This window comes from Muscardinus avellanarius (genome assembly GCF_963383645.1).
Source record: "Muscardinus avellanarius genome assembly, chromosome: 10".
In the NCBI taxonomy this organism is placed as follows: Eukaryota; Metazoa; Chordata; class Mammalia; order Rodentia; family Gliridae; genus Muscardinus; species Muscardinus avellanarius.
In genome coordinates, this window is record NC_137796.1 from 100,157,281 (window position 1) to 100,176,663 (window position 19,383).

Below are 19,383 nucleotides of genomic sequence, written 5' to 3' on the forward strand. Positions count from 1 at the left end.
AAATATAAAAATAAAAACAAAAATTATAATAAGCCTATCTCCATGTTATAATTTATGTGTACAAATGAAGGAGATGTGTTTTAAGAATATAGAGGGGACTGGAGAGGGGAAGGTAGAAGTTTCTCACTATACATACACAGAAATAGAAATTTATTTGAATAGTGACAGAAGCGTGAGTGATCTTTATTTTCTCTTGTACCTTTCCAGTAGGCTCTTATTCTAAAAATACAAGATCATTCTGGGGCGAAAATGGAATTCAGTACTTGGGAGGCTGTGGCAGGAGGATGACAAGCTCGAGGCCAGCTTGGGCAACAGAGCAACTTGGTGAGACTCTGCCTCAAAATTAAAGTACACAGGGCGGAGGCTGTGGCGCACTCCTCGGCACCACGCACATCGCACCAGGGACTTGCCTGGACTGCACGCTTCAAATGGGTGACTTGTGGACTGTACAGCCCAGGAACGGTCTCAACAAAGTCACCTAAAAAGATAAATTCAAGCTGGGCGTGGTGGGCACGCTTGTAATCCCTGTACTTGGGAGGCTGAGACAGGAGGATCGCGGGTTTGAGGACAGCCTCAACAAGATAAGACTCTCATCAACCCAGCAAGGCCCTGTTTCAAAAAAATAAAAATAAAAAAGGTCTGGGGGTGTCACTTGGAAGTGGAATGCCCCTGAGTGCATCCCAAGCACCATAAAAAATAAATAAAAGAAACCACAGGGCTGTGTAGATATTAAAGAGGTTGCTATATGTGGGAACATTTGCGGCAGGGCCGGCCCTCCCCTGGGGCACACTACTGCTGTTATCACCATCATGGCTGCACCTGCCGCGGGGAAGGTGCTCGGGCTCCAGCCTCACATGGGTCAGCTGCGCAGAAGCAAGGTCTGGAGCTGAGTCCCGCCCTGCCGCCCCCAGCCACGCGCGGCCTTGAGCCAGACACTGACCTTCCCTACGGTCCTTTCTTCTCTACCTTTAAAAAAATGGGGACTTGCTGGGGTTTTTCAACTTTAGTTAATTCCGTATTATGACATGTGATATCTGTGTACTGGCCAGGCGTGGTGGCGCACGCTTGTAATACCAGCCTTCGGGAGGTGGAAACTGGAGGATCATGGTTCTCAGACAGCCTCAGCTGCTTAGCGAGGCCCTTCGCAACTCAGGGAGACCCTATTTAAGGACTAAAAAATAGGGCTGCAGGTGTAGCTCAGAGGTCCAATACCCCTGGGTTCCATTTTCAAAGATTTCCAGGTTTGCCGGGCGTGGTGGCGCACGCTTGTAATCCCCGCGCTTGGGAGGCAGAGACAGGAGGATCACGCAGGTTCAAAGCTAGCTGCGCGCGCTGGCTTAGGAGACCCTGTTTCCAAATAAAAATGCAAAAATAGGTCTGGGAGTGTAGCCCAGAGGTAGAAGGGCTTCCAGGAACCCCAGTACCACCAAAAAAAAAAAAAAAAAAAAAAAAAGATTTCCAGGTTTTTTTTAGCTAACTTAAAAGGAAATTTTATATACAATCACAAGTGGAAAATTTTTCTGTAATAAAAGCCCACCACCTCCCCAAAATACATAACAAGTAGAAAGCTATTTTTCTATTAAAGTAGGTAAAGGTTTCCTACTGAAAACTCTGAGCCTGAAGGCTACTGTTCATCTGTCGCTGATGGGAGACTATCTCAATCAATAAGGTCTTAAAGATATACTAACATAGGTGGGGACACCTATAATCCTGATGCTTGGGAGGCTGAAATACAAGAATCGCAGGTTTGAGGCCAGCCTCAGCAGTTTAGTGAGACATTAAGCAATTTAGTGAAACCATTTCAAAATAAAAAATAAAAAGGGCTGGGGTGTCACTCAGAGGTAGAGTGCTAGGTTTTAACCCCCGTGCCAAAACCTAAAAAAGATGTGCTAGGACTAAACTAAGATTTTCTCTGTGATGTTATCATCAAAACACAAGTGTGGGAAAAACTTCCTCATAACAGGACAACCGCTGTCTGGACGCCCTGAAAACATCCTGTCATCTTACAAATGGGCATCCGATATTTTGAATAATTTTAAGTTATTGTCTTGCTGTAAAGCCAGGTGGTTCTAAGTACGAGTTGAAAGAGATGGGGGGCGCCGGGCGCGGTGGCGCACGCTCGTCATCCCCGCGCTCGGGAGGCGGAGACAGGAGGATCGCGCAGGTTCGAAGCCAGCCACGCGCGCTGGCTTAGGAGACCCTGTTTCCAAATAAAAATGTAAAAATAGGTCTGGGAGTGTAGCCCGGAGGTAGAAGGGCTTCCAGGAACCCCAGTACCACCAAGAAAAAAAAAAAAAAAAAAAAGATGGTGGTGGAGCTGGGCATGGTGGCGAATGCTTGTAACCCCAGCATTTGGGAGGCTGAGACTGGAGGATCGCAGTGTGCGGACAGCCTCGGCTACTTAGTGAGGCCCTTTGCAACTCAGTGAGACCCTGTCAAAAAAAATAATAGGGCAGGGGGTGTAGCCCGGAGGGCGAATGCTCTGGGTTCAGACCCGCAAAAAAAAAAAAAAAAAAAAAAAAAAGTGGTGGTAGAAGCCAGATACAATGGCCTATACCTGTAATCCCAGTACTTGGGAGGCTAAGACAGGAGGATTATAGGTTTTAAGCTAGCCTCAGGCCGGGCGTGGTGGCGCACGCTTGTGATCCCCGCGCTCGGGAGGCGGAGACAGGAGGATCGCGCAGGTTCGAAGCCAGCCGCGCGCGCTGGCTTAGGAGACCCTGTTTCCAAATAAAAATATAAAAAATAGGTCTGGGAGTGTAGCCCGGAGGTAGAAGGGCTTCCAGGAACCCCAGTACCACCAAAAAAAAAAAAAAAAAAAAAAAAAGAAGAGATGGGTCACGGATAAGGTGGATTCTGCCCGGTAGGGTGTCCACTATCACACCTACCCACACCTACAGCTCAGAGGTCTCGCTGGGGTAAAGACACACTGAAGGCCAAGGCCCAGAGCCAGGCGGGGCCCTGGCTTTACCTCCTTCTCAGTTTCCGAGTATTCTTTGAGTCTCTCCACAGCTACGATATTGGTCTCCATCTCAGAAGACATCCGAACCAGCCAGTTCAAGTATGTGGTGACCTACAAGTGAGAGCGTCAGGTGGAGTTTCTGGAGTGACCATGAGTGACCTTGTTTTTATTCCGTAACTATGAATTAGGACACACTTCAGGTAAGGAAAGTATCCAAGTTGGCAAACTCAAACACAGCCATCACCCAGACTGGACGCATAGGTGATCAGAAAGGAAATCAGGAAACATTTTGAACTAGATAATAATTGATAAAAACACAATGTATCGAGAGTCACGAGCCAGGCATGATGGTGCACAGCCAGTACTTGGGAGGCTGAGACAAGAGAATCAAAGGTTCGAGATCTGCCTCGGCAATTTAGCGAGACACTCGGCAATCTAGAAAGATCTTCTTTCAAAACAAAAGTTGGAAGAAGGAATTGGAGTATAGCTCAGACGCAGAATGCCCCTGGTGTGTCCATCTCCAGCAAACACACACACACACACACACACACACACACACACACACGCGCGCGCACTCATGAGATGCAGCTAAAACTGAGCTTAGAGAAAAATTCATAGTCCTAAGGCATTTTTCTTGTAGCTGGAAGCCCCCTTTCAAGCACTCAAGGGATTCTCTTGACTGACGGAGCACCCTGGCCACATATGAAATCTCACTCTGTCTTTAGTCAGTTCCTGGGCTCTATACACACTTTTCAAATTCCACTCGGCTCCATTCCTCTCCCCAGCTCCCATATGAAAGCAAAAGCCCAGGTACCTGAAACCTTAATCCCCAATTAAGACCACTGGATAATCCATATAAAAGGGCCTGCTCCTACCTGCAAGGAGTAAGACACCGAGAGGCCCACCAGGCCGGCGCTGATTTTGTCCCGGAACATCACAGCGAACAGGGCGGCGAACAGGACGATGCAGTTGCCAACACACTCCAGCCTCACGGCCAGCCACCTGCTCAGAGACACGCAGGCAGACACAGACAGACAGACACACACACACAGACATGCACAGGTGAGCTTTTCAGATACCCGGCACCTGCTCACGGAGGCACGAGGGGGTCAATTTGCTAGCCAAGTAACTCCCTGAGAGTTCTGGAGAAAGACCTCCTGAGCGCTGCTCATGCAAAACTCGCAGCCTGGCCACCGGGGAGGAGGGCCCAAGGGACTCGATGCCGATGACTCGTCATGAGCCTGGCAAGACCCGGGATTAAAATGGCATTCTGCAGAAGCAGTGCTTCCAGGGACTGGCAGCGTGCCCAAATCCTAAATAACCAACTTTTTCTCAAGAACTCTTTAAAATGACCATGTATGTATTAAAAAAAAAAAAAAAGATGTCGTGGATATTCCTAAACACTAAGAAGTCATCAACTCTAAGAGGCATTTACAGTTTTAAAATAAGTCTCTTTTTACACGCTGGTCCCAGGGGGAGTAAGAAACAAGCTGCCCCTTCCAATGTCCCCGCCACGGTCCCAGGCCTACTTTGGAAACATGAGATGTATTGTTTTACATTTTAAATAAATACAGGTATTTCATTTACTTAACGATGGCCTCTTTTTTTTTTTTTTTGGTATGGTACTGGAGATTAAATCCAGGGCTTTCTACCTCTAAGGTACACCCCAAACCTATCTTTTATTCTTTATTTTGAAACAGGGTCCAAGTTGTGGAGGGTGTAAGTAGCTGAGGCTGGCCACAGGCTCCCAAGTCCTGGGATTACAAGGGTGCGCCACCACGCCCGGCTAAAGATAGCTTATAAGCTATTCTGTATTATGAGAAGTATTTCTTTCAGGTTTTAAAATAGTAGACATTTTGCGTTTCTGTAGGGAGATGGTGCTGCCGGATCTGTTTTGCGCCATGGCCTTATGGTCCACGGCAACTGATCCCTGGATGCATGAAGTCATCCCAGCAGCAGAGCTACATCTCCACAAACTCCTTAAAAATTCTCTAAGGGAAGCCAAGGACCCCGGTGGTCCCCGGCCCGCTTCCTGGTCTTGTGGGATCAGACCGTGTAAAGCGGGCTTGCGGCTGGCCGTGGGCCGCAGACAGGCCACTTTCCTACCACACCTTTTGGGGGTAACAGGAGGCAGATTAGTGAGGAGGATGCTAGTTCAGGGATACACCAGACACTTCTCTAACGCTGGCAAATAATTAGCAAAATAATTCTGCCTCTTTTTTTTTTTTTCTTTGAAATGCTACTTGTTTTTGATCCACAAATTGACAGTTTCATGTGGTTCAGCTTAATAGGTGAAATTGCTTTGGGCACGGCTCACGCAGAGGATAAAGATACAGAGAGGATCACTGCAGAGGCTGCCTGATACGGCACCTCCAGGAAGGGAGACGGAGAAGGGGCTCGAGGTGTTCCGGCAGGCTCACAGTGCTCCCGTCTGCCCCGCCCTCCGTCCTCCCACCTGCGAGGGCCCAAGCTCCGCTGCGCACCGCCCGTGAAGGTACCCAGAGGCACAGGGGTGCTAGGGAGCCGCTCGGGCCCACCTGTTGGCCACGATGCTGGGGTAGTAGGCCTTCTGGTTCTCGTCCACCTTCAGGTCGCTCTGGTGGATGAAACGCTCCTGGTCTTCGAAGGCGCGGATGACGCTGACGCCCAGCAGGGTCTCGTTGAAGTGCGAGTAGACGGGCGAGCGGGTCACCGACTCCAGGCGCTTCAGCTGCCGGGAAGAGGCCACGTAGAACCTCTGCAGGGGAAAGGGAGGCCAGAGACGGGAGTCAGCCTCTCATGCCAGCCTCCCGGGCTGTGCTGGAGAGACCTGGACATGACTCATACCATCCCTGCAGGAATGGGAGGGCCCCAGCTGAGCCGCTCTTACCAGCAGTGGGCTCACCGGTGGACTACCACCCGGTGCAGACAGGAACCGCAGCGTTAACAGTAATGGCTGGAGCCGGCATGGAGTGCAGCGTCCTGGGCACATGTACGTACTTTACACACACGACTTAAACAGTCCTCACCACAAACCTAGGATGTTTCCCCTCCCACTTGAGGAGGAGGAAACGGCACAAAAAGCCCAGCCGACCTCCTCCCATGGTTCCCTGGCCAGGACCCGACAGAGCGGGAGTGCACGAGAGGCCTGGCTGCGAGTTCTGTCCTCTGCACTGTCCTGTTCTCCGATGCCACCAACTGCCAGGGTTTCCTGGGCCCAGCCGTGTGGATTTAGATGTGGGTTTTGAGGCCAATCAGGCTCCGATTCAAATCCTGACTCTGCTATTGATTATCATTTTTTTGGGGGGGGCTGGGGATTGAACCCAGGATTATTCTACCTGAGCTACACCCCCAGGCTTTTTGTTTGCTTTTGAAACAGGGTCTCGCTAGATTGCCAAGAGTCTCCCTAAGTTGCTGAGGCTATCCTTGAACCTCAGATCCTCCTGTCTCAGCCTCCCCTTCCTGAACCTCAGATCCTCCTGTCTCAGCTTCCCAAGTACCACCGTCATGCCGGGTTTCTGCTCTTGATTAACTATAATATATAATGGGTAAGTGACTTTATTTCTCTGAGCTTTGGTCTCCTCATCTGTAATAGAATGGTAAGGCCTTGCTTCATGGGGGTGTTGTGGGCGTGACAGGCAAGAGTCATGTACTCTTCTGCGTAACATCACATGTTTATACACCCACTAGTCTCACACATCCTATGCGCGCGCGTCAGTAAGCACGGTGCCTGGTAGGTTAGGTTGGGCCATAGCTATGGGATGTACATTGGCAATTTCATATGCTTCCACCTAATAGCAAGCGTGACGTGGTGACTAGTATTATTAAACGGCAGAATTCTGTCACATCCCCAGCACGTCTGCCTGAGCTGACATCCATGGGGCTAAAATAAACCCACCCACCCGCCTGCGGCGGCCCACACTGCTCTGGAGGAGTCCTGCTCTGGAGGACTGCTCTGCGGACCTGGTCCTGACTGGGTTCCACTCCCTCCCTCCCTGCACCCGGCACCTGCCTGCTCTTGCTGCTGCTGCCCCGCAGCCCTGTCCTGCACATGGAGCATAAACGTCACTCCCAGGAGGCCTTCTCTGCTGCTCGGCGCCCTGCTCCTCAGCTACGGCTATGGCACACCAGGGGAGACGCGACCTCTGCTCAGCTCCCGCCCTACCCGGCATTCAGCTCCTGCCAGGCCCAGGGAGGCCCCAGAAAGCCTTGGGGGAATGGAACTGAAGGTCCGAGAAGCTGCTGGACAGACGTCGGCCTGGCCACTCTACCTCTCTCGGCCTTGGCTCCTCTCCATACAAGGAAACTGGACTAGGAACCAGGGACCAATGTTTCCTTTTCCAAAGGTGCTAATGAGATAATTACCAGGCTACCGCCTTATCCACAGTAGAGTGGACAGATTGATAACGGGTTGTTAAGGACAAAACCTCCCAGCCAGGACAGCACCAAGTATCATGGCTGCTTTTATGAGGCCTCTGCGGGCCGTGACTTCTGTCTGGATGGCTGTTTGGGGTAGTAACTTGAACCCCCAGGCAGGCAGCCCTCTGGGGCACCAGAGACCCTGCCAGCTAGCCTGCAGCCTGCCAACCCAGCAGCGGAGCCGATTATGGGAAGGCAGATCCAATGGCAGTCTGCAGTCCCACCGTCTGGAAAGAACTTCGAACTTGAGACCATTCTCTGGGACTCTGGAGCCGCCTCTGGTGCGCAACGGTACTGCAGCTGACTGTTCTGCTCTGTTAATGGGGATTCCGGGTGATACTTGTTTGGGCTGATCATGAATCAAGATGCAAAGAACACTCCGGCACTTTCTCTTTTTCCCTCTCTTCTCTTTGGTATACCTACTTAGAAATGAGACTGGGGCCCAGTGTATTTTTAGCTCCCCAGATGGGCAGGGCGGCTTGGGGAACGATGCGGTTCCTGGCTGCTTACTTGTGCTGTGAGTTCCTGGTAGAAATGTCCCACCCGGACAGCTGCCTCCATGGCTAGTCACCACCCCACCACCCTGCAGGTGGTGACTTCAGGGCAAGCAGAGGCGCGAGCTCGGGAACCAGGCGGACTTGGGGCCACACGCTCAGCCCCACTGCTTGGGCAGTATGTCCTCTGAGCCTGAACACGAGCATCTGCCGCTGGGAACACGACACGCTCCTCTGCTAACTGGGCTTGTTTGCAGGTACGAAATGAGCATCACTGCTGGGGGCTGCAGTGTCCAGCAAAGACACCGCGTCTCCTAGCCGCCCTGCACACAGGACACAGCGCTAGGGGATTCGTAATCAGGGGCGCTGAGTGGGTCGTGCTGACTCAGCAGCCATTGCCCCCTTGTACTGCTCCTCTGCATTAGACTCACTGCGTGATATACAGGTGTGACGGCTGGAACTCCAGCAACCATCCTGGACCGTGAGACCAATTTAAGCATGAAAAGTTTATTATGTGAGGAGGACGAGGAGAAGAAGAAATAATAGCTGGGATATTAACAAACTCACGGAGCTTCCATCCCAGCCCCAAACAGCCTACCTCTAAATGTCTATCACAAGAGAGATTGCTATTTTTCATGCTATTATCGGTTGCTATTTTCCATGTCTCTATTACCTACAAAAGGCCTCAGAACTAAAGACTTCCAAGAAATTTAACAACAGGGGTGTCTTTATAGTGATGGGTTTTGTTTTCTCATTTACAGTTAAAAAGACTAAAGCTTATCAGAAGGAAACCGCATTGGATTATTGAAAGCTGAAAACAATCCATTTGGGCAATCCATTCAACAATCCATTCAAGAAGAAACCTCACCAGAACTAGAATGGAAGGATGGGAGAGGAAGAAGGCTGAGGTTGATTAATAAAGGAGCTACATCCGAATTTGAGTAAAAATATAAATAGAGCATGGTTGACCTGGACACCCATTGTTGGGAGGGGGAAGGGAATCGGGGGAGGGGGAGAGGGCACCAAGCACAGTCTGAATGTAAGCCATTTTCAATATGTTCCACATAAATTTTTTTTTTTTAATTTAAAAAAGAGAGAGACAAAAGTGAGTCTCCCTCCGCGAAATCCTCAACATCCCAGGCTGAGGACCGCCAGAGGAGGGGAGCCCTGGGAGCCAGGAGCCGCCTCTCACCTGCACGAAGAAGTAGATGAGGCCGAGGGGGGGGATGATGACCGCGGCGATGGGCGTGGCCATCAGGATGATGATGCAGGCGCCGATGACGTTGAACAGGGAGCCCATGAACATCTTGATGACCTGTGGGATCATCGAGTCCACCGTGTCCAGCTCCTTGGAGAAGCGGTTCACCAGGTTCCCACTGGGCGTGCGCTCAAAGAAGCTCATGGGCGACCGGAAGACGTTGTGCAGCAGGTTCAGGTGCAGGCGGCGGGACGCCAAGATGCCCCCGATGGACACCGCCATGGAGTAGCCAAACACCGAGAAGCCTGCACACATGAGGGGGCGCGTGAGACTGCGGAGGGAGGGGCGGCGCTGGCGGAGGGAGCGCTGGTGGACGGGGAGGGTGGGACTCATCCCTAATAAGCACGGTGGCTGTTACTACTGAGCGCTGGCTACACGCTACGCATCGTACTAGGGCTTCACCCGCCTCGTTTTTATCCAGACTCTATTGCAACTTGGAATTCCTTTGCCCTGGATATATTCAGCAGGTCCTAAGCGGACCGGGGGTTTGCATCGGGCAGCCGGCTGCGGGGTCGCGGCCGTCACCTGCGTGCTGGTCCTCCGGGCCAGTGCTGCTGGGTGGCACTTTCCACAGTCACAGAAACGCTCTCCAACTGTGCGGTGCCGGATGGCGCTGCTAGCCAGGGCCGGGGCTCCTGAGCACCAGAAATGTGGCTAAAGAAGTTTAGCTTTAATTATAACTGGATTAGAGTTCAAATAGCCGCCTGTGGCTTGTGGCCACGACACCAGACGGCAGGGCTCTGGAGTGGGCGCGGCCGCCACCTGAGCCCAGGCTAACCAGCATGCCGGCCTCTCTGTTCTCTGCCTCCCCCAGTGTAGTGCTGGCAGGGAAAGGGGGGGCTGTGGGTTGAAAAACTCAGGACAACCCTGTCTGCTTCTCTGTCATCAAGGGCTCTTTTCAGAGCTACTTTCTCGTGGCCAAGAGCCGTGGGTGGCTGCACCCCCAGGCCACGGCGGGGCGGTGATTCTCCCCAGAAGCAGCCAAGTTAAAACATGTGAGAGGCCGGGCATGGTGGCGCACGCTTGTAATCCCCGCGCTTGGGAGGCAGGAGGATCACGCAAGTTTGAAGCCAGCCTCACTGGCTTAAGAGACCCTGTTTCCAAATAAAAATATAAAAATAGGTCTGGGAGTGTAGCCCAGAGGTAGAAGGGTTTCCAGGAACCCCAGTACCACACACACAAAAAAAATCATGTGGGAGTATTGGGTACAGAGCCAGGCACCGGGCAGGTGCTCTTTCCATGGGCTGCGACCCATGCCCCAGAATTTGAGGGGCTCCCTGGGAGCAGAGGAGGTACCCAGCGGGGCTCCACCATCTTGCCAGCACTGAGGCACAGCGCCAGAGGCTCCTTTGCTGGGGAGGTGGCCCATGTGTAGCGGGCACCCGGCAAAGTCCTGCCTTTGATGGCAGTAGCAACAGTCCGCCCTGAAGCCGTGGAGACCAGAAGTCATCTGATGTCCCCGCGGAACAATACTGCCCGGATGAGAACCCCTCCCACCTTCACACAGTAGGTCTGACAGAGAAACGGGCAAGGAGGGACCCTCAAGACTCCCGTGGCCTCTGCTCAGCTGTCCTCGCCTATAAAATGGACACACTGACCCCCCCCCCCCCGTCTCCTCTGGACCAGAGGAAAGAAAATATTCCAAACAGCCATTCTACAAACACACAAGCATCTGGCACGTGACCGGTTCTGTCCATCCGGGTTTGACTGGGTGTGGGGGTGCACAAGGCCCTGAGGATTGGGGTCAATTCTGCAAGGGGACACAAAGCGGCTACAGGGGGCGGCCAGGCGGGGCGGGGAGAGCGCGCACCTTGGGAGACGCCCAGGGCCCCGTAGATGCTCAGCCAGAACTTGGTGTGCTTCTGGGTCCCGTTGATGACGGGGTCGTCCGTCCAGCGGCTGAGACAGTAGTTAGACGCCAGCGCTGACACGTGGTTACACAGGAAGAGAAAGATGCTCAGGAAGGAGATGAAGAGCCCGATGGCCTTCATGTAGTCCCAGTAGACCGCGAGCTGCACCTGGGGTCACGGAGGGAAGGCGCTGAGCAGGCGCCCCGCGCACCCCGGCCCAGCCCACCTCTCTGCTCACACCCGACACCCTCCCATCAGTCAGCAGAGGGGCGAAGTTGTGATCAAAGCCAAGGTCTCTGCCTTCGCGAAGCTTCCAATTGAAGGGGCCGGCAGGCTGTCATGCGATCATCGAAGGCCAGGGGGCCCGCCACTCCATCTCCTCTGAGCACTGACTGGCTCTGGGGGTTTTCCATTGCTTGATTCTGGCACAGCGTCACGAGGTGGCAGCTGGGGCTTTCTTTTGCTTCTATGTTTCCCATGGAGCCCAGCACGGGGACCAAAGCATGTATATGTATATGTATATGTATATGTATATGTATATGTATATGTACATGTACATGTATATGTACACCCAGCCGCCCACAGTGTCGGGGTCCTCCACCCAAACCACTTGGGGTAGATTCAAGAAATTCCCAGTCTCTCCTGGGCTGCGTGCTTGCTGCCCTTCCAAGTGTCTCAAGGTTAATTCTGGATCATAAGAACCATCTGACTGTACAGCCTGGCTGGAAGACAATATGAGCTTCATCCCCAAACAAATTGGGAGTCCAGTTTTGAAAATAAGTGGGAAGTAAATGCATGGATAAAACCAAAACACCCGCGAGGGGCGGGAGTGGACAGGGCCAGCGGGGGCCTCCATTACATCTCCCTGGGCCATGCAGCGCCTCCTGGGATGCTGTGACCCTGACACTGAGGGACGCTTCCTTTTGAGTTTTCTTCTGCGAGTCTCTCAATTCTGAGCACGTGGACTCCATGAGCCCGAGACCCTGGAAGCACTTGGAAGGGCTTGGATGCCTTCCTCAGGGCAGAGGGACCATGGGGGGGGGGGCAAAGCAGAAACAACTGGGCTTGCTGAGCCCAGCTTCATTCTGGGTCCGGCTTTGGCAAGTTTTGGGGTCCCTTGTATAGAAAATGGGGATAACTCTGGGTTGCATCTCCTCTGGTTAAAGTGGGGGTTAAACGAGGATCACAGGACAGGTGTGGTGGCGCACATCTGAAACCCCAGTACTTGGGAGGCTGAGACAGGAGGATTGTAACTTTGAGACCAGCCTCAGCAACTTAGTAAGATTTGCAGCAACTTAGTAAGACCCTGTTTAAAAACTAAAAAGGGTTAGGGGGTGTGAGAACCCAGGGTGTAGAATGCCCCCAGGTTCAATCTCCAGTACCACACACACACACACACACACACACACACACACACACACACACACACACCACAGAGGCCTGCATCTCTGGCCTTTCTCCCCAAGGACTTGATTTGGGCAATTTCTCTGACCCAGGTCAGTAGGAACCTGACTACATGCCCCCCCATGCCCCAAAGTTGCTCAGAATGCAGCAGCAGGAGGCCCAGCAGAGACCTGAGCCTCAGCTCTGCAGCCTGACACCAGGATTCAAATCCTAGCCCTGCTGCTCAGCAGTGGGGACCCTGGGCACTAAGTCACTTAGCCCCTGGGCCTTGGCTTCGGGGCTGTACAAAGTACCCAGAGAGGGTTGTTGTCAGAAAGGCGTGCATTAGGGTAAAAAAAAGTGCTCAGCCCAGCGCCCAGCAGGAGAGCTGGCGAGGAGAGGGCGTGGGCCTCACCTTCCCAGTCTGCGCCTTGTCCGCCTCCATCAGCTTCCAGGCCTCCTCCTCGGCACTGGCGCCCGCCTTCTGCAGCTCCGAGGTGCTGGCCTGGTGCCGGCTCGCGTCCCCGCTGTAGGAGGAGGAGCTGCTGAGCTGCCTGCAAAGCGAGGTACGGAAGTCACGCGGGGCAGGGCGCAGGCCACGCCAGGTGAAAGCAAGCGCGTGGCCAGGCGCACGCACACGAGCCAGCCCCTCCTGCCAACCCCCAGGAAAAGGGGGCTATGGGGGGAGAGCTGGGGGCAGCACTGCTGTGACTATCTGGGATGGTCTGTGTTGCTGAGCAGCACTGATGGGCTAACGGTGTTTCCTGAAGCAACATCTGCAGAAAGAAGTCCCTCTGGACTCTCCCGGGGGGGCCCTGGGGCAAGCTCCGGCCCCGGCCACATCTGCAACGGAGGACGGCGATCGCTTCAAACTTTATCCCACTTTTGTCACTGTGTTTTGCTTTTCGGGTTTCTTTTTTCATGTTTGAAGATGCCCCAAAATCAGCTCTTTCGATTTTTTAAAATTAATTTTAGGGTCAACTCTAATTTTTTTGGTGAATTTATTTGCATGTAATTTCAAGATTATAAAAAGGTTTAAGAACAGACCAGAGACTGTATACCCTTTATCTAGATTTAACACAAAGTCTCCATTACTTTGCCCAATTGGCTTTATTTATTTCTATTTATATCTATTTATTTCTCTATTTGTATATATACACATATAACCTATATGTTATATAATATTTGTAACTTTATTTACAAATATACTATGTTTCTGAAACTTATATCATTTAACCTTTTGTTTTTTGCTTTGTTTTCTGGCCCTAGGGATTGAATCCAGGGCCTAATGCATGTTACACAACATGCTCCAACTGACCTGACATCCCCAACCCCTTTCTCTTTGTTTCTTAAAATTCTGAGACAGAGCCGGGCGTGGTGGCGCACGCTTGTAATCCCCACGCTTGGGAGGCGGAGACAGGAGGATCGCGCAGGTTCGAAGCCAGCCTCAGATGGCTTAAGAGACCCCGTTTCCAAATAAAATATAAAATAGGTCTGGGAGTGTAGCCCAGAGGTAGAAGGCCCCTGGGTTCCATCCCCAGTACCACCAAATGAGTGAATGAATGAATGAATGAATGAATGAATGAATGAATGAAATAAAATTCTGAGACAGGCTTTCACACTTGCCCAGGCTGGCCCCGAACTTGTGAGCCTCCTACCTCAGCCTCTCAAGTCACTGGATTGCAGTTGTGCACAACCACACCCGGCTCTAAGGCCACTTTTTTATGTTAAAATATTTTAAGCATCAAAGTCCCCAAATAGATAAACGAGATACCGTATTCCCGCTACCCACAAGTAACAAATGCTCTCTACAAAATGGATGAAATTAAGTTCCCTTCAAATGAGTGCGGAGGCGGAGCCGGGGGACCCTGCAGAACGGACCAGGGCTCTGCTCTCAGGAGCGCCCGACCCAGGCTCCACAGCGGGTCTACTGCGAATCCAGCGTGGCAGAGGTCTCTCCCTGCGGGACTCTGCTAACAAGGCCACCACTAAGCATCGCCCTCGACCTTGGACCACACCTGGGAGCCAAAATAAACCCCTTCTGTGTCTAACTTGCCCAGTCTCTGATACTGTGTTGTTACCAACAAAACATGGACCACAACGGTAACATTTTATCTCAGGCACTTAAAAAAAAAATAGGTCATTGGACAACTACTAAGGTTGTGGGCCAAATTAAACACTTTGCCTTTTTGCCTTCATTTTTCTTCTCCCCTTAACTAAGAGGTAACCACAGTTCGTAGTCCAGGTTACTCTTCTGTCCGTATTTTTGTTCTTCATTACCATAACCCATGTATTTAATCTTTAAGCTGAGGCTGGCTTTGAACCAGCGCGATCCTCCTGTCTCCGCCTCCCAAGCGTGGGGATTACAAGCGTGCGCCACCCTCCCGGCTCTTGTCTCAGAATTTTAAGAAACAAAGAGAAAGGGGTTGGGGATGTTAGGCCAGATGGAGCATGTTGTCTAACATGCATGGGGCCTCACTTGGAACTGGCCCAAGAAGACTTGAGGCCTCTGAGCCCTTCCGTGGTTGCCATGGCAACTCAAGTTCCCCGGAATTCCAAAGGCCTCCACAGTTTGATGGGGACCTGTTTCTCCAGAAGCCTCTCAGACCTCTTCAACACAGGCACGGCACACCCACGTGCCTGCTGGGCTGGGGGTCGGGAAAATGAGTGTCTGGGCAGGCAGGGCCGAAGCGGGGCGCCTGGAGAACCGGCAGGACCCAGCCTCCCTCCCCAGCTCACCTCTGCAGCTGTTTCCCCGCAGCACCCGTCACCAGCACGCCGTTCTCCATCTGTTTCGCCTCCTTCCCTGAACCGCCGACGCCGGTTGATTCTGGTGGAAGGCAGACCAGGGGGGCAGTTGGAGTTTCAAGAGCAGGACAAGGCCAGAACCAAAGGCAAATAAACCCAGTCCCTCTGGGGAGAAGACAGCCTCCTCTGGCCACCAGGAGGCTCTGCTGAGGACACACACAGGCTGGAGCGGCAGCTTTGCGATGGTGCTTTGCGCGTCTCTGCAAGGCCACATTAAGAGGGGACCCTGGGCTTGGGCGGGAGCTGTGCCAGCAGTGCTGACAGTTAAGTTCATCAACAGGGTGGGGATGTGAGGAGCCGCACACACCGGGGCAGGCAGGGGAAGCCCTCAGGTCCTCAGGCATCCCGAATCAGGAGGGATGCTCACGAGGGCCTGGGCTCAGAGTCCAGCTGTCCCTGCAGTGCTGGGAAATAACCCTTCAGGGACCAGGTCACAGGGACACCCCCAGGGACCAGGGGAGGGCCTTTCCCCAGCAACAGGGAAGCCTTTCAATCTGAGAATAGCTGAGAAGCCATGGTGGCTGGATACCTCCCCTGATTCCAGGAAGAATCCGCCTGGTATCAGCAGCAATCACCGAACATCAGGCCCGGCGGCCGCTACCAAAACCACCCAGGGTGTAGCGGACCAGCTCTTCTCATCCCGACTCAGGGGACGAGAGGACTGTCACCGCCCTCCCCACTCTGAGCTCCTCATTCTTTGGTGCCAGGGGATAGAGAAGAGACAGAGACAGAAGTACAAAGCAAGGCTCAAAAGGCTGGCCTGGGGAGGTGGGGAGGGATCTGGGACAGGGGTTATAAGGGCTAAATACACAGCTGGCAGCATGGTCAGGGGACCCTGGGAGCATGCAGCGAGATGTACACGTGCAGCAAGGGAAGAGGCCAGCCACAGGAGGCACAGATGCGCCCTGCAGGGCAGAGGGAGCCCGGAGGCCTGGCTGGGGAGGAGCTCCACGGGGGCTTTCTCAGTCTAGGCTGGGAATGAATCACACCCAAGTGATTTATAAATGAGCAGATGCCCCGGGTCCAGCACGGTCCCCACCGTAACCAAGTTCCAGCACCGTCGGGTAGCCAGGGCTATTCTGGTTCTCTCAGTCCCTAGCTGTGCACCTCGAGGAGGCGAGAAACCTCTCTGAGCCCTAGCGGGGGTCAGGTGCAGTGCTCGGTGCAGCCGGTGCCTCATGAGAACCTGCTTTGCTGCAGATAGCTGTGTGCACTGTAGGCCTGTTCTACAGGTCCTTCTGGGGCACAGCCAGGCCTGAGAAGCAGAGCTTTAGATGCTCCCTTGGAGGTCAGCACCTGTCTTTTATTAATATTTAAAGAAAAACTGCCCAAACATCCAGGAATTAGAGCAATAAGAAGCAAGACTTTCCATGCAGCCAGGACCCATCCACACAGGTGACCCTGGAGGCCAGGCCTGGGCTCAACCACCTTCCTCAGCGCACGGATGAGGGGCTTCTGAAGGCTCGCAGAGACCCCTGCTCTGCGGGTGGCCTGCTTCAGAGAGCCCTCTCCAGTGCCTGGCCACCCGGCCCTATGCCTCTGAGCCTCAGCCTCCTGCAACCACCAGCTCTGGGGAGGGTTTCCCACCGGGACCTCCTGCCACTTCCTTGTCTCCTCCACCTGCAGGGGAGTCTATCTTTAATGCTCCAGCTGGGAATTCTACTCTGTAAAATAGAGGTCATGGCATGGGGCATGGCGGAGGAGGAGAAGGAGGAGGACGAACATGGCCGAGGCCTCCATCCCTTCTTTTTGAAGGGATGGGCTTTCCCCACTTCCTGTGACCCTGCAAACCTACCCACCAGGGTGTCCAGGATGCATCCAGCTAAGGAGGGCCCCGCCACGGTCACTCATCGGAGCCTCTCTCCCGGGACTGTCCATGGTGGTCACAAGGACAAAGATGCGCTGAACGGGTCTCTCTAGATACCTCAGTTCCACTCAGCCTAGCCTTTGATTTATAAGCTACCTGGATGATGGTCTTGACCCGCAGGTGCACGGGGCTGGCTCTGGAGGAGGGACAGCCTTCTGGCCACTGGAATACTGCTGGCCACACCCTCCTCCCGACTCCGCTGCCACCCGGAGCTAGCGACTCAGCACGTGCTGGTGGCCCGCATGCCTTGGCCTGCACATAGTAGGTGCCCTCACTGTTACCTACTGTGTGCAGGCAGTCTGCACCATGTTCTCCTAGGAGGCAGTCTGGTCATGGGAACTGACCCAGGAGACAACTAAGCAAAGCCAAGGCCCAGCTGGTGCGTGCGAGGCCTCCACAGGCCAGCAACAAAGCCTGGGGTAAAAACAGACATGCCCGGGGTCCCCACAGGCATGCAGCGGCGGCCCCGTGTCTACAGCCTTGCTCTACGCTCTACAAGCCTGGCTCCTGCAGCCAGCGGTACTGACCTTCCTCCTCCTCGGCCACCGCTCTGCAGCCTGGGAATTCACAAGATCCAAGAACGTGTTAGAGAATTGGGACAAAGCTCCTTCCCCGCTGCCATCTACGTGCCCACCAAGCTCCTTCCCTGCGCTGCCATCTACGTGCCCAGTGGGAGTGAATGGACCACCTTCTCGCGGGTGAGGAGCAAGCCTGGCTGAGGGGGCCTGACTTCTGTGCCTTGGTTTCCCCAGCCCATGTGTTGAGTGGTTCCCTGGCGAGCAGACTGCCTGAGACCAGACCCTGAAGTCAGAGCTACGTTTAAATGTACACAGAGCTGGGAAGATGTTGCAGGCCAACCTTCCATCTTTTATACCTGTTTTCGCGGCAGACCGCATAACAGCTGGAGGTTGGCTCCAGCCCACAGCCTTAGCTCCTGGAGGACAGATGTTGCCCTGAGCCCGCTGCATGGGGACCAGGAGGAGGAGAGGAGAAGGCGACCTGGCTCAGCTCGCCGGGGCCCTCGCCGGCCGGGATGGGGAGCAGCCCCTGCTCTGGGCTCTCACGGGCCCTCAGGTTTCCGTCACCACCACATTTACGATGTTCTTGATTACTCAGGATTTGTCTGTCTCCCCCACCCGACTGTGAGCTCTCCGGGGCTGGGTCCTACGTGCCTTCCTACCTGCAGCACCTGGCAGGCCGTGCGCAGTGAGAAGGGATGGGCACTCAACCAGGCTGGGCCGGGAGCACCACTCCGTATGGCGGCTCAGGCACTCTGCCCACACACCAGACCGCAGTCGGCCAGACTGATAAGTCAATGACCAGCAAACACGCAGAGCCGCCCTTCCACGCCACGAGCGTGCTCGCGGTCCCCTGGGTCTCTCAGTCTGCTTCTCCAAAGCTGGTACCTCAAGCTGCCCAGACATGAGTGGGTAACATCTGCCCATCTCCTGTCTCTGTCTCTGTCTCTCTCTCTCTCTCTCTCTCTCTCTCTCTCTCTCTCTCTCTCTCTCTCTGTACCAGGGCTTAAACAGGACATTCCACCTCTGCGCTAAACCCCCAACCCTATTTTTTTTTAATTCTGAAACAGGGTCTCATTATGTTGGTGAGGACCTTGCTAAATTGCTGAGGTTGGCCTCGAACCTGTGATCCTCCTGTCTCAGCCTCCCAAGTACTAGGATTATAGGCATGTGCCACCACGCCCGGCTTCATACTCTCTTTTAATGTGGGATATTTGAGCTGCTATATTAATAAAAACTTGTTGAGCTCTGGACCCTTTATACAGGGCATGCCTTAAACAATCAAGGTGTAATCCAGCCACTCACATATTTAACCTATCAATGAGAGGCTGCCTTATGCCACACGTTGCTCTCAGTCCTGGGGATACAGAAGCAACCCCAAAGCCCCCCAACCTGCGACTTACTCCAGGAGGAGAGAGAACCAATAAACAGAGCAGGAGGCTCATGGATGATGCGAGGCAGGGAGAGAAGGTTGTAATAAGCTTTTCTGTTGTTGTTGCTTTTGTTTTTAACACATAAAGCTGTCCCCCCAGTGGTGCCCCTTGAACTCCCCCGGTGCAGAGGCGAGAAGCCAGGTGCCGCTGCCTTCCGGGCCCCAGAAGCGCAGCCCTGGGGGCTCAGCGCTGACTCCAACACTGCCTTTCCTCAAGAAGGCCCTGCAACTTGGCCTGGGCCAGGGCCAGCAGCCCAGCCTCCCTGAAGGAAAGAATTTGACTCAGTGCTTTCGAGTTGACGCCTCATTTTTTACCAAAAACGGAATTGCCAGGCTGCATCGCCGGCCTCGTCCTCCGGCTCGGCCGCCCAAGCTCTCGGTCCTCAAGAGGAAGAAACGCGGCCTCTGAGGGC

At 53.5% G+C, this 19,383-nt stretch overlaps 1 protein-coding gene across 3 annotated transcripts in view; it reads right to left on the reverse strand.

Moving 5' to 3' along the window:
• The window catches only part of ABCC1 (ATP binding cassette subfamily C member 1 (ABCC1 blood group)), a gene marked incomplete at both ends in the record, with an annotated part of 144,467 nt that overhangs the window by 8,130 nt on the left and 116,954 nt on the right, over positions 1 to 19,383 (reverse strand). For 2 of the 3 annotated variants that reach the window (XM_080703020.1, XM_080703018.1), the window contains 7 exons: positions 2,972 to 3,073; positions 3,838 to 3,964; positions 5,500 to 5,699; positions 9,047 to 9,357; positions 10,923 to 11,130; positions 12,761 to 12,899; positions 15,085 to 15,175. In XM_080703020.1, the coding sequence (XP_080559146.1) occupies positions 2,972 to 3,073; positions 3,838 to 3,964; positions 5,500 to 5,699; positions 9,047 to 9,357; positions 10,923 to 11,130; positions 12,761 to 12,899; positions 15,085 to 15,175 (1,178 nt within the window). The remainder of the gene's footprint in view (positions 1 to 2,971; positions 3,074 to 3,837; positions 3,965 to 5,499; positions 5,700 to 9,046; positions 9,358 to 10,922; positions 11,131 to 12,760; positions 12,900 to 15,084; positions 15,176 to 19,383) is intronic. The other variant, XM_080703019.1, reaches the window with a different exon arrangement.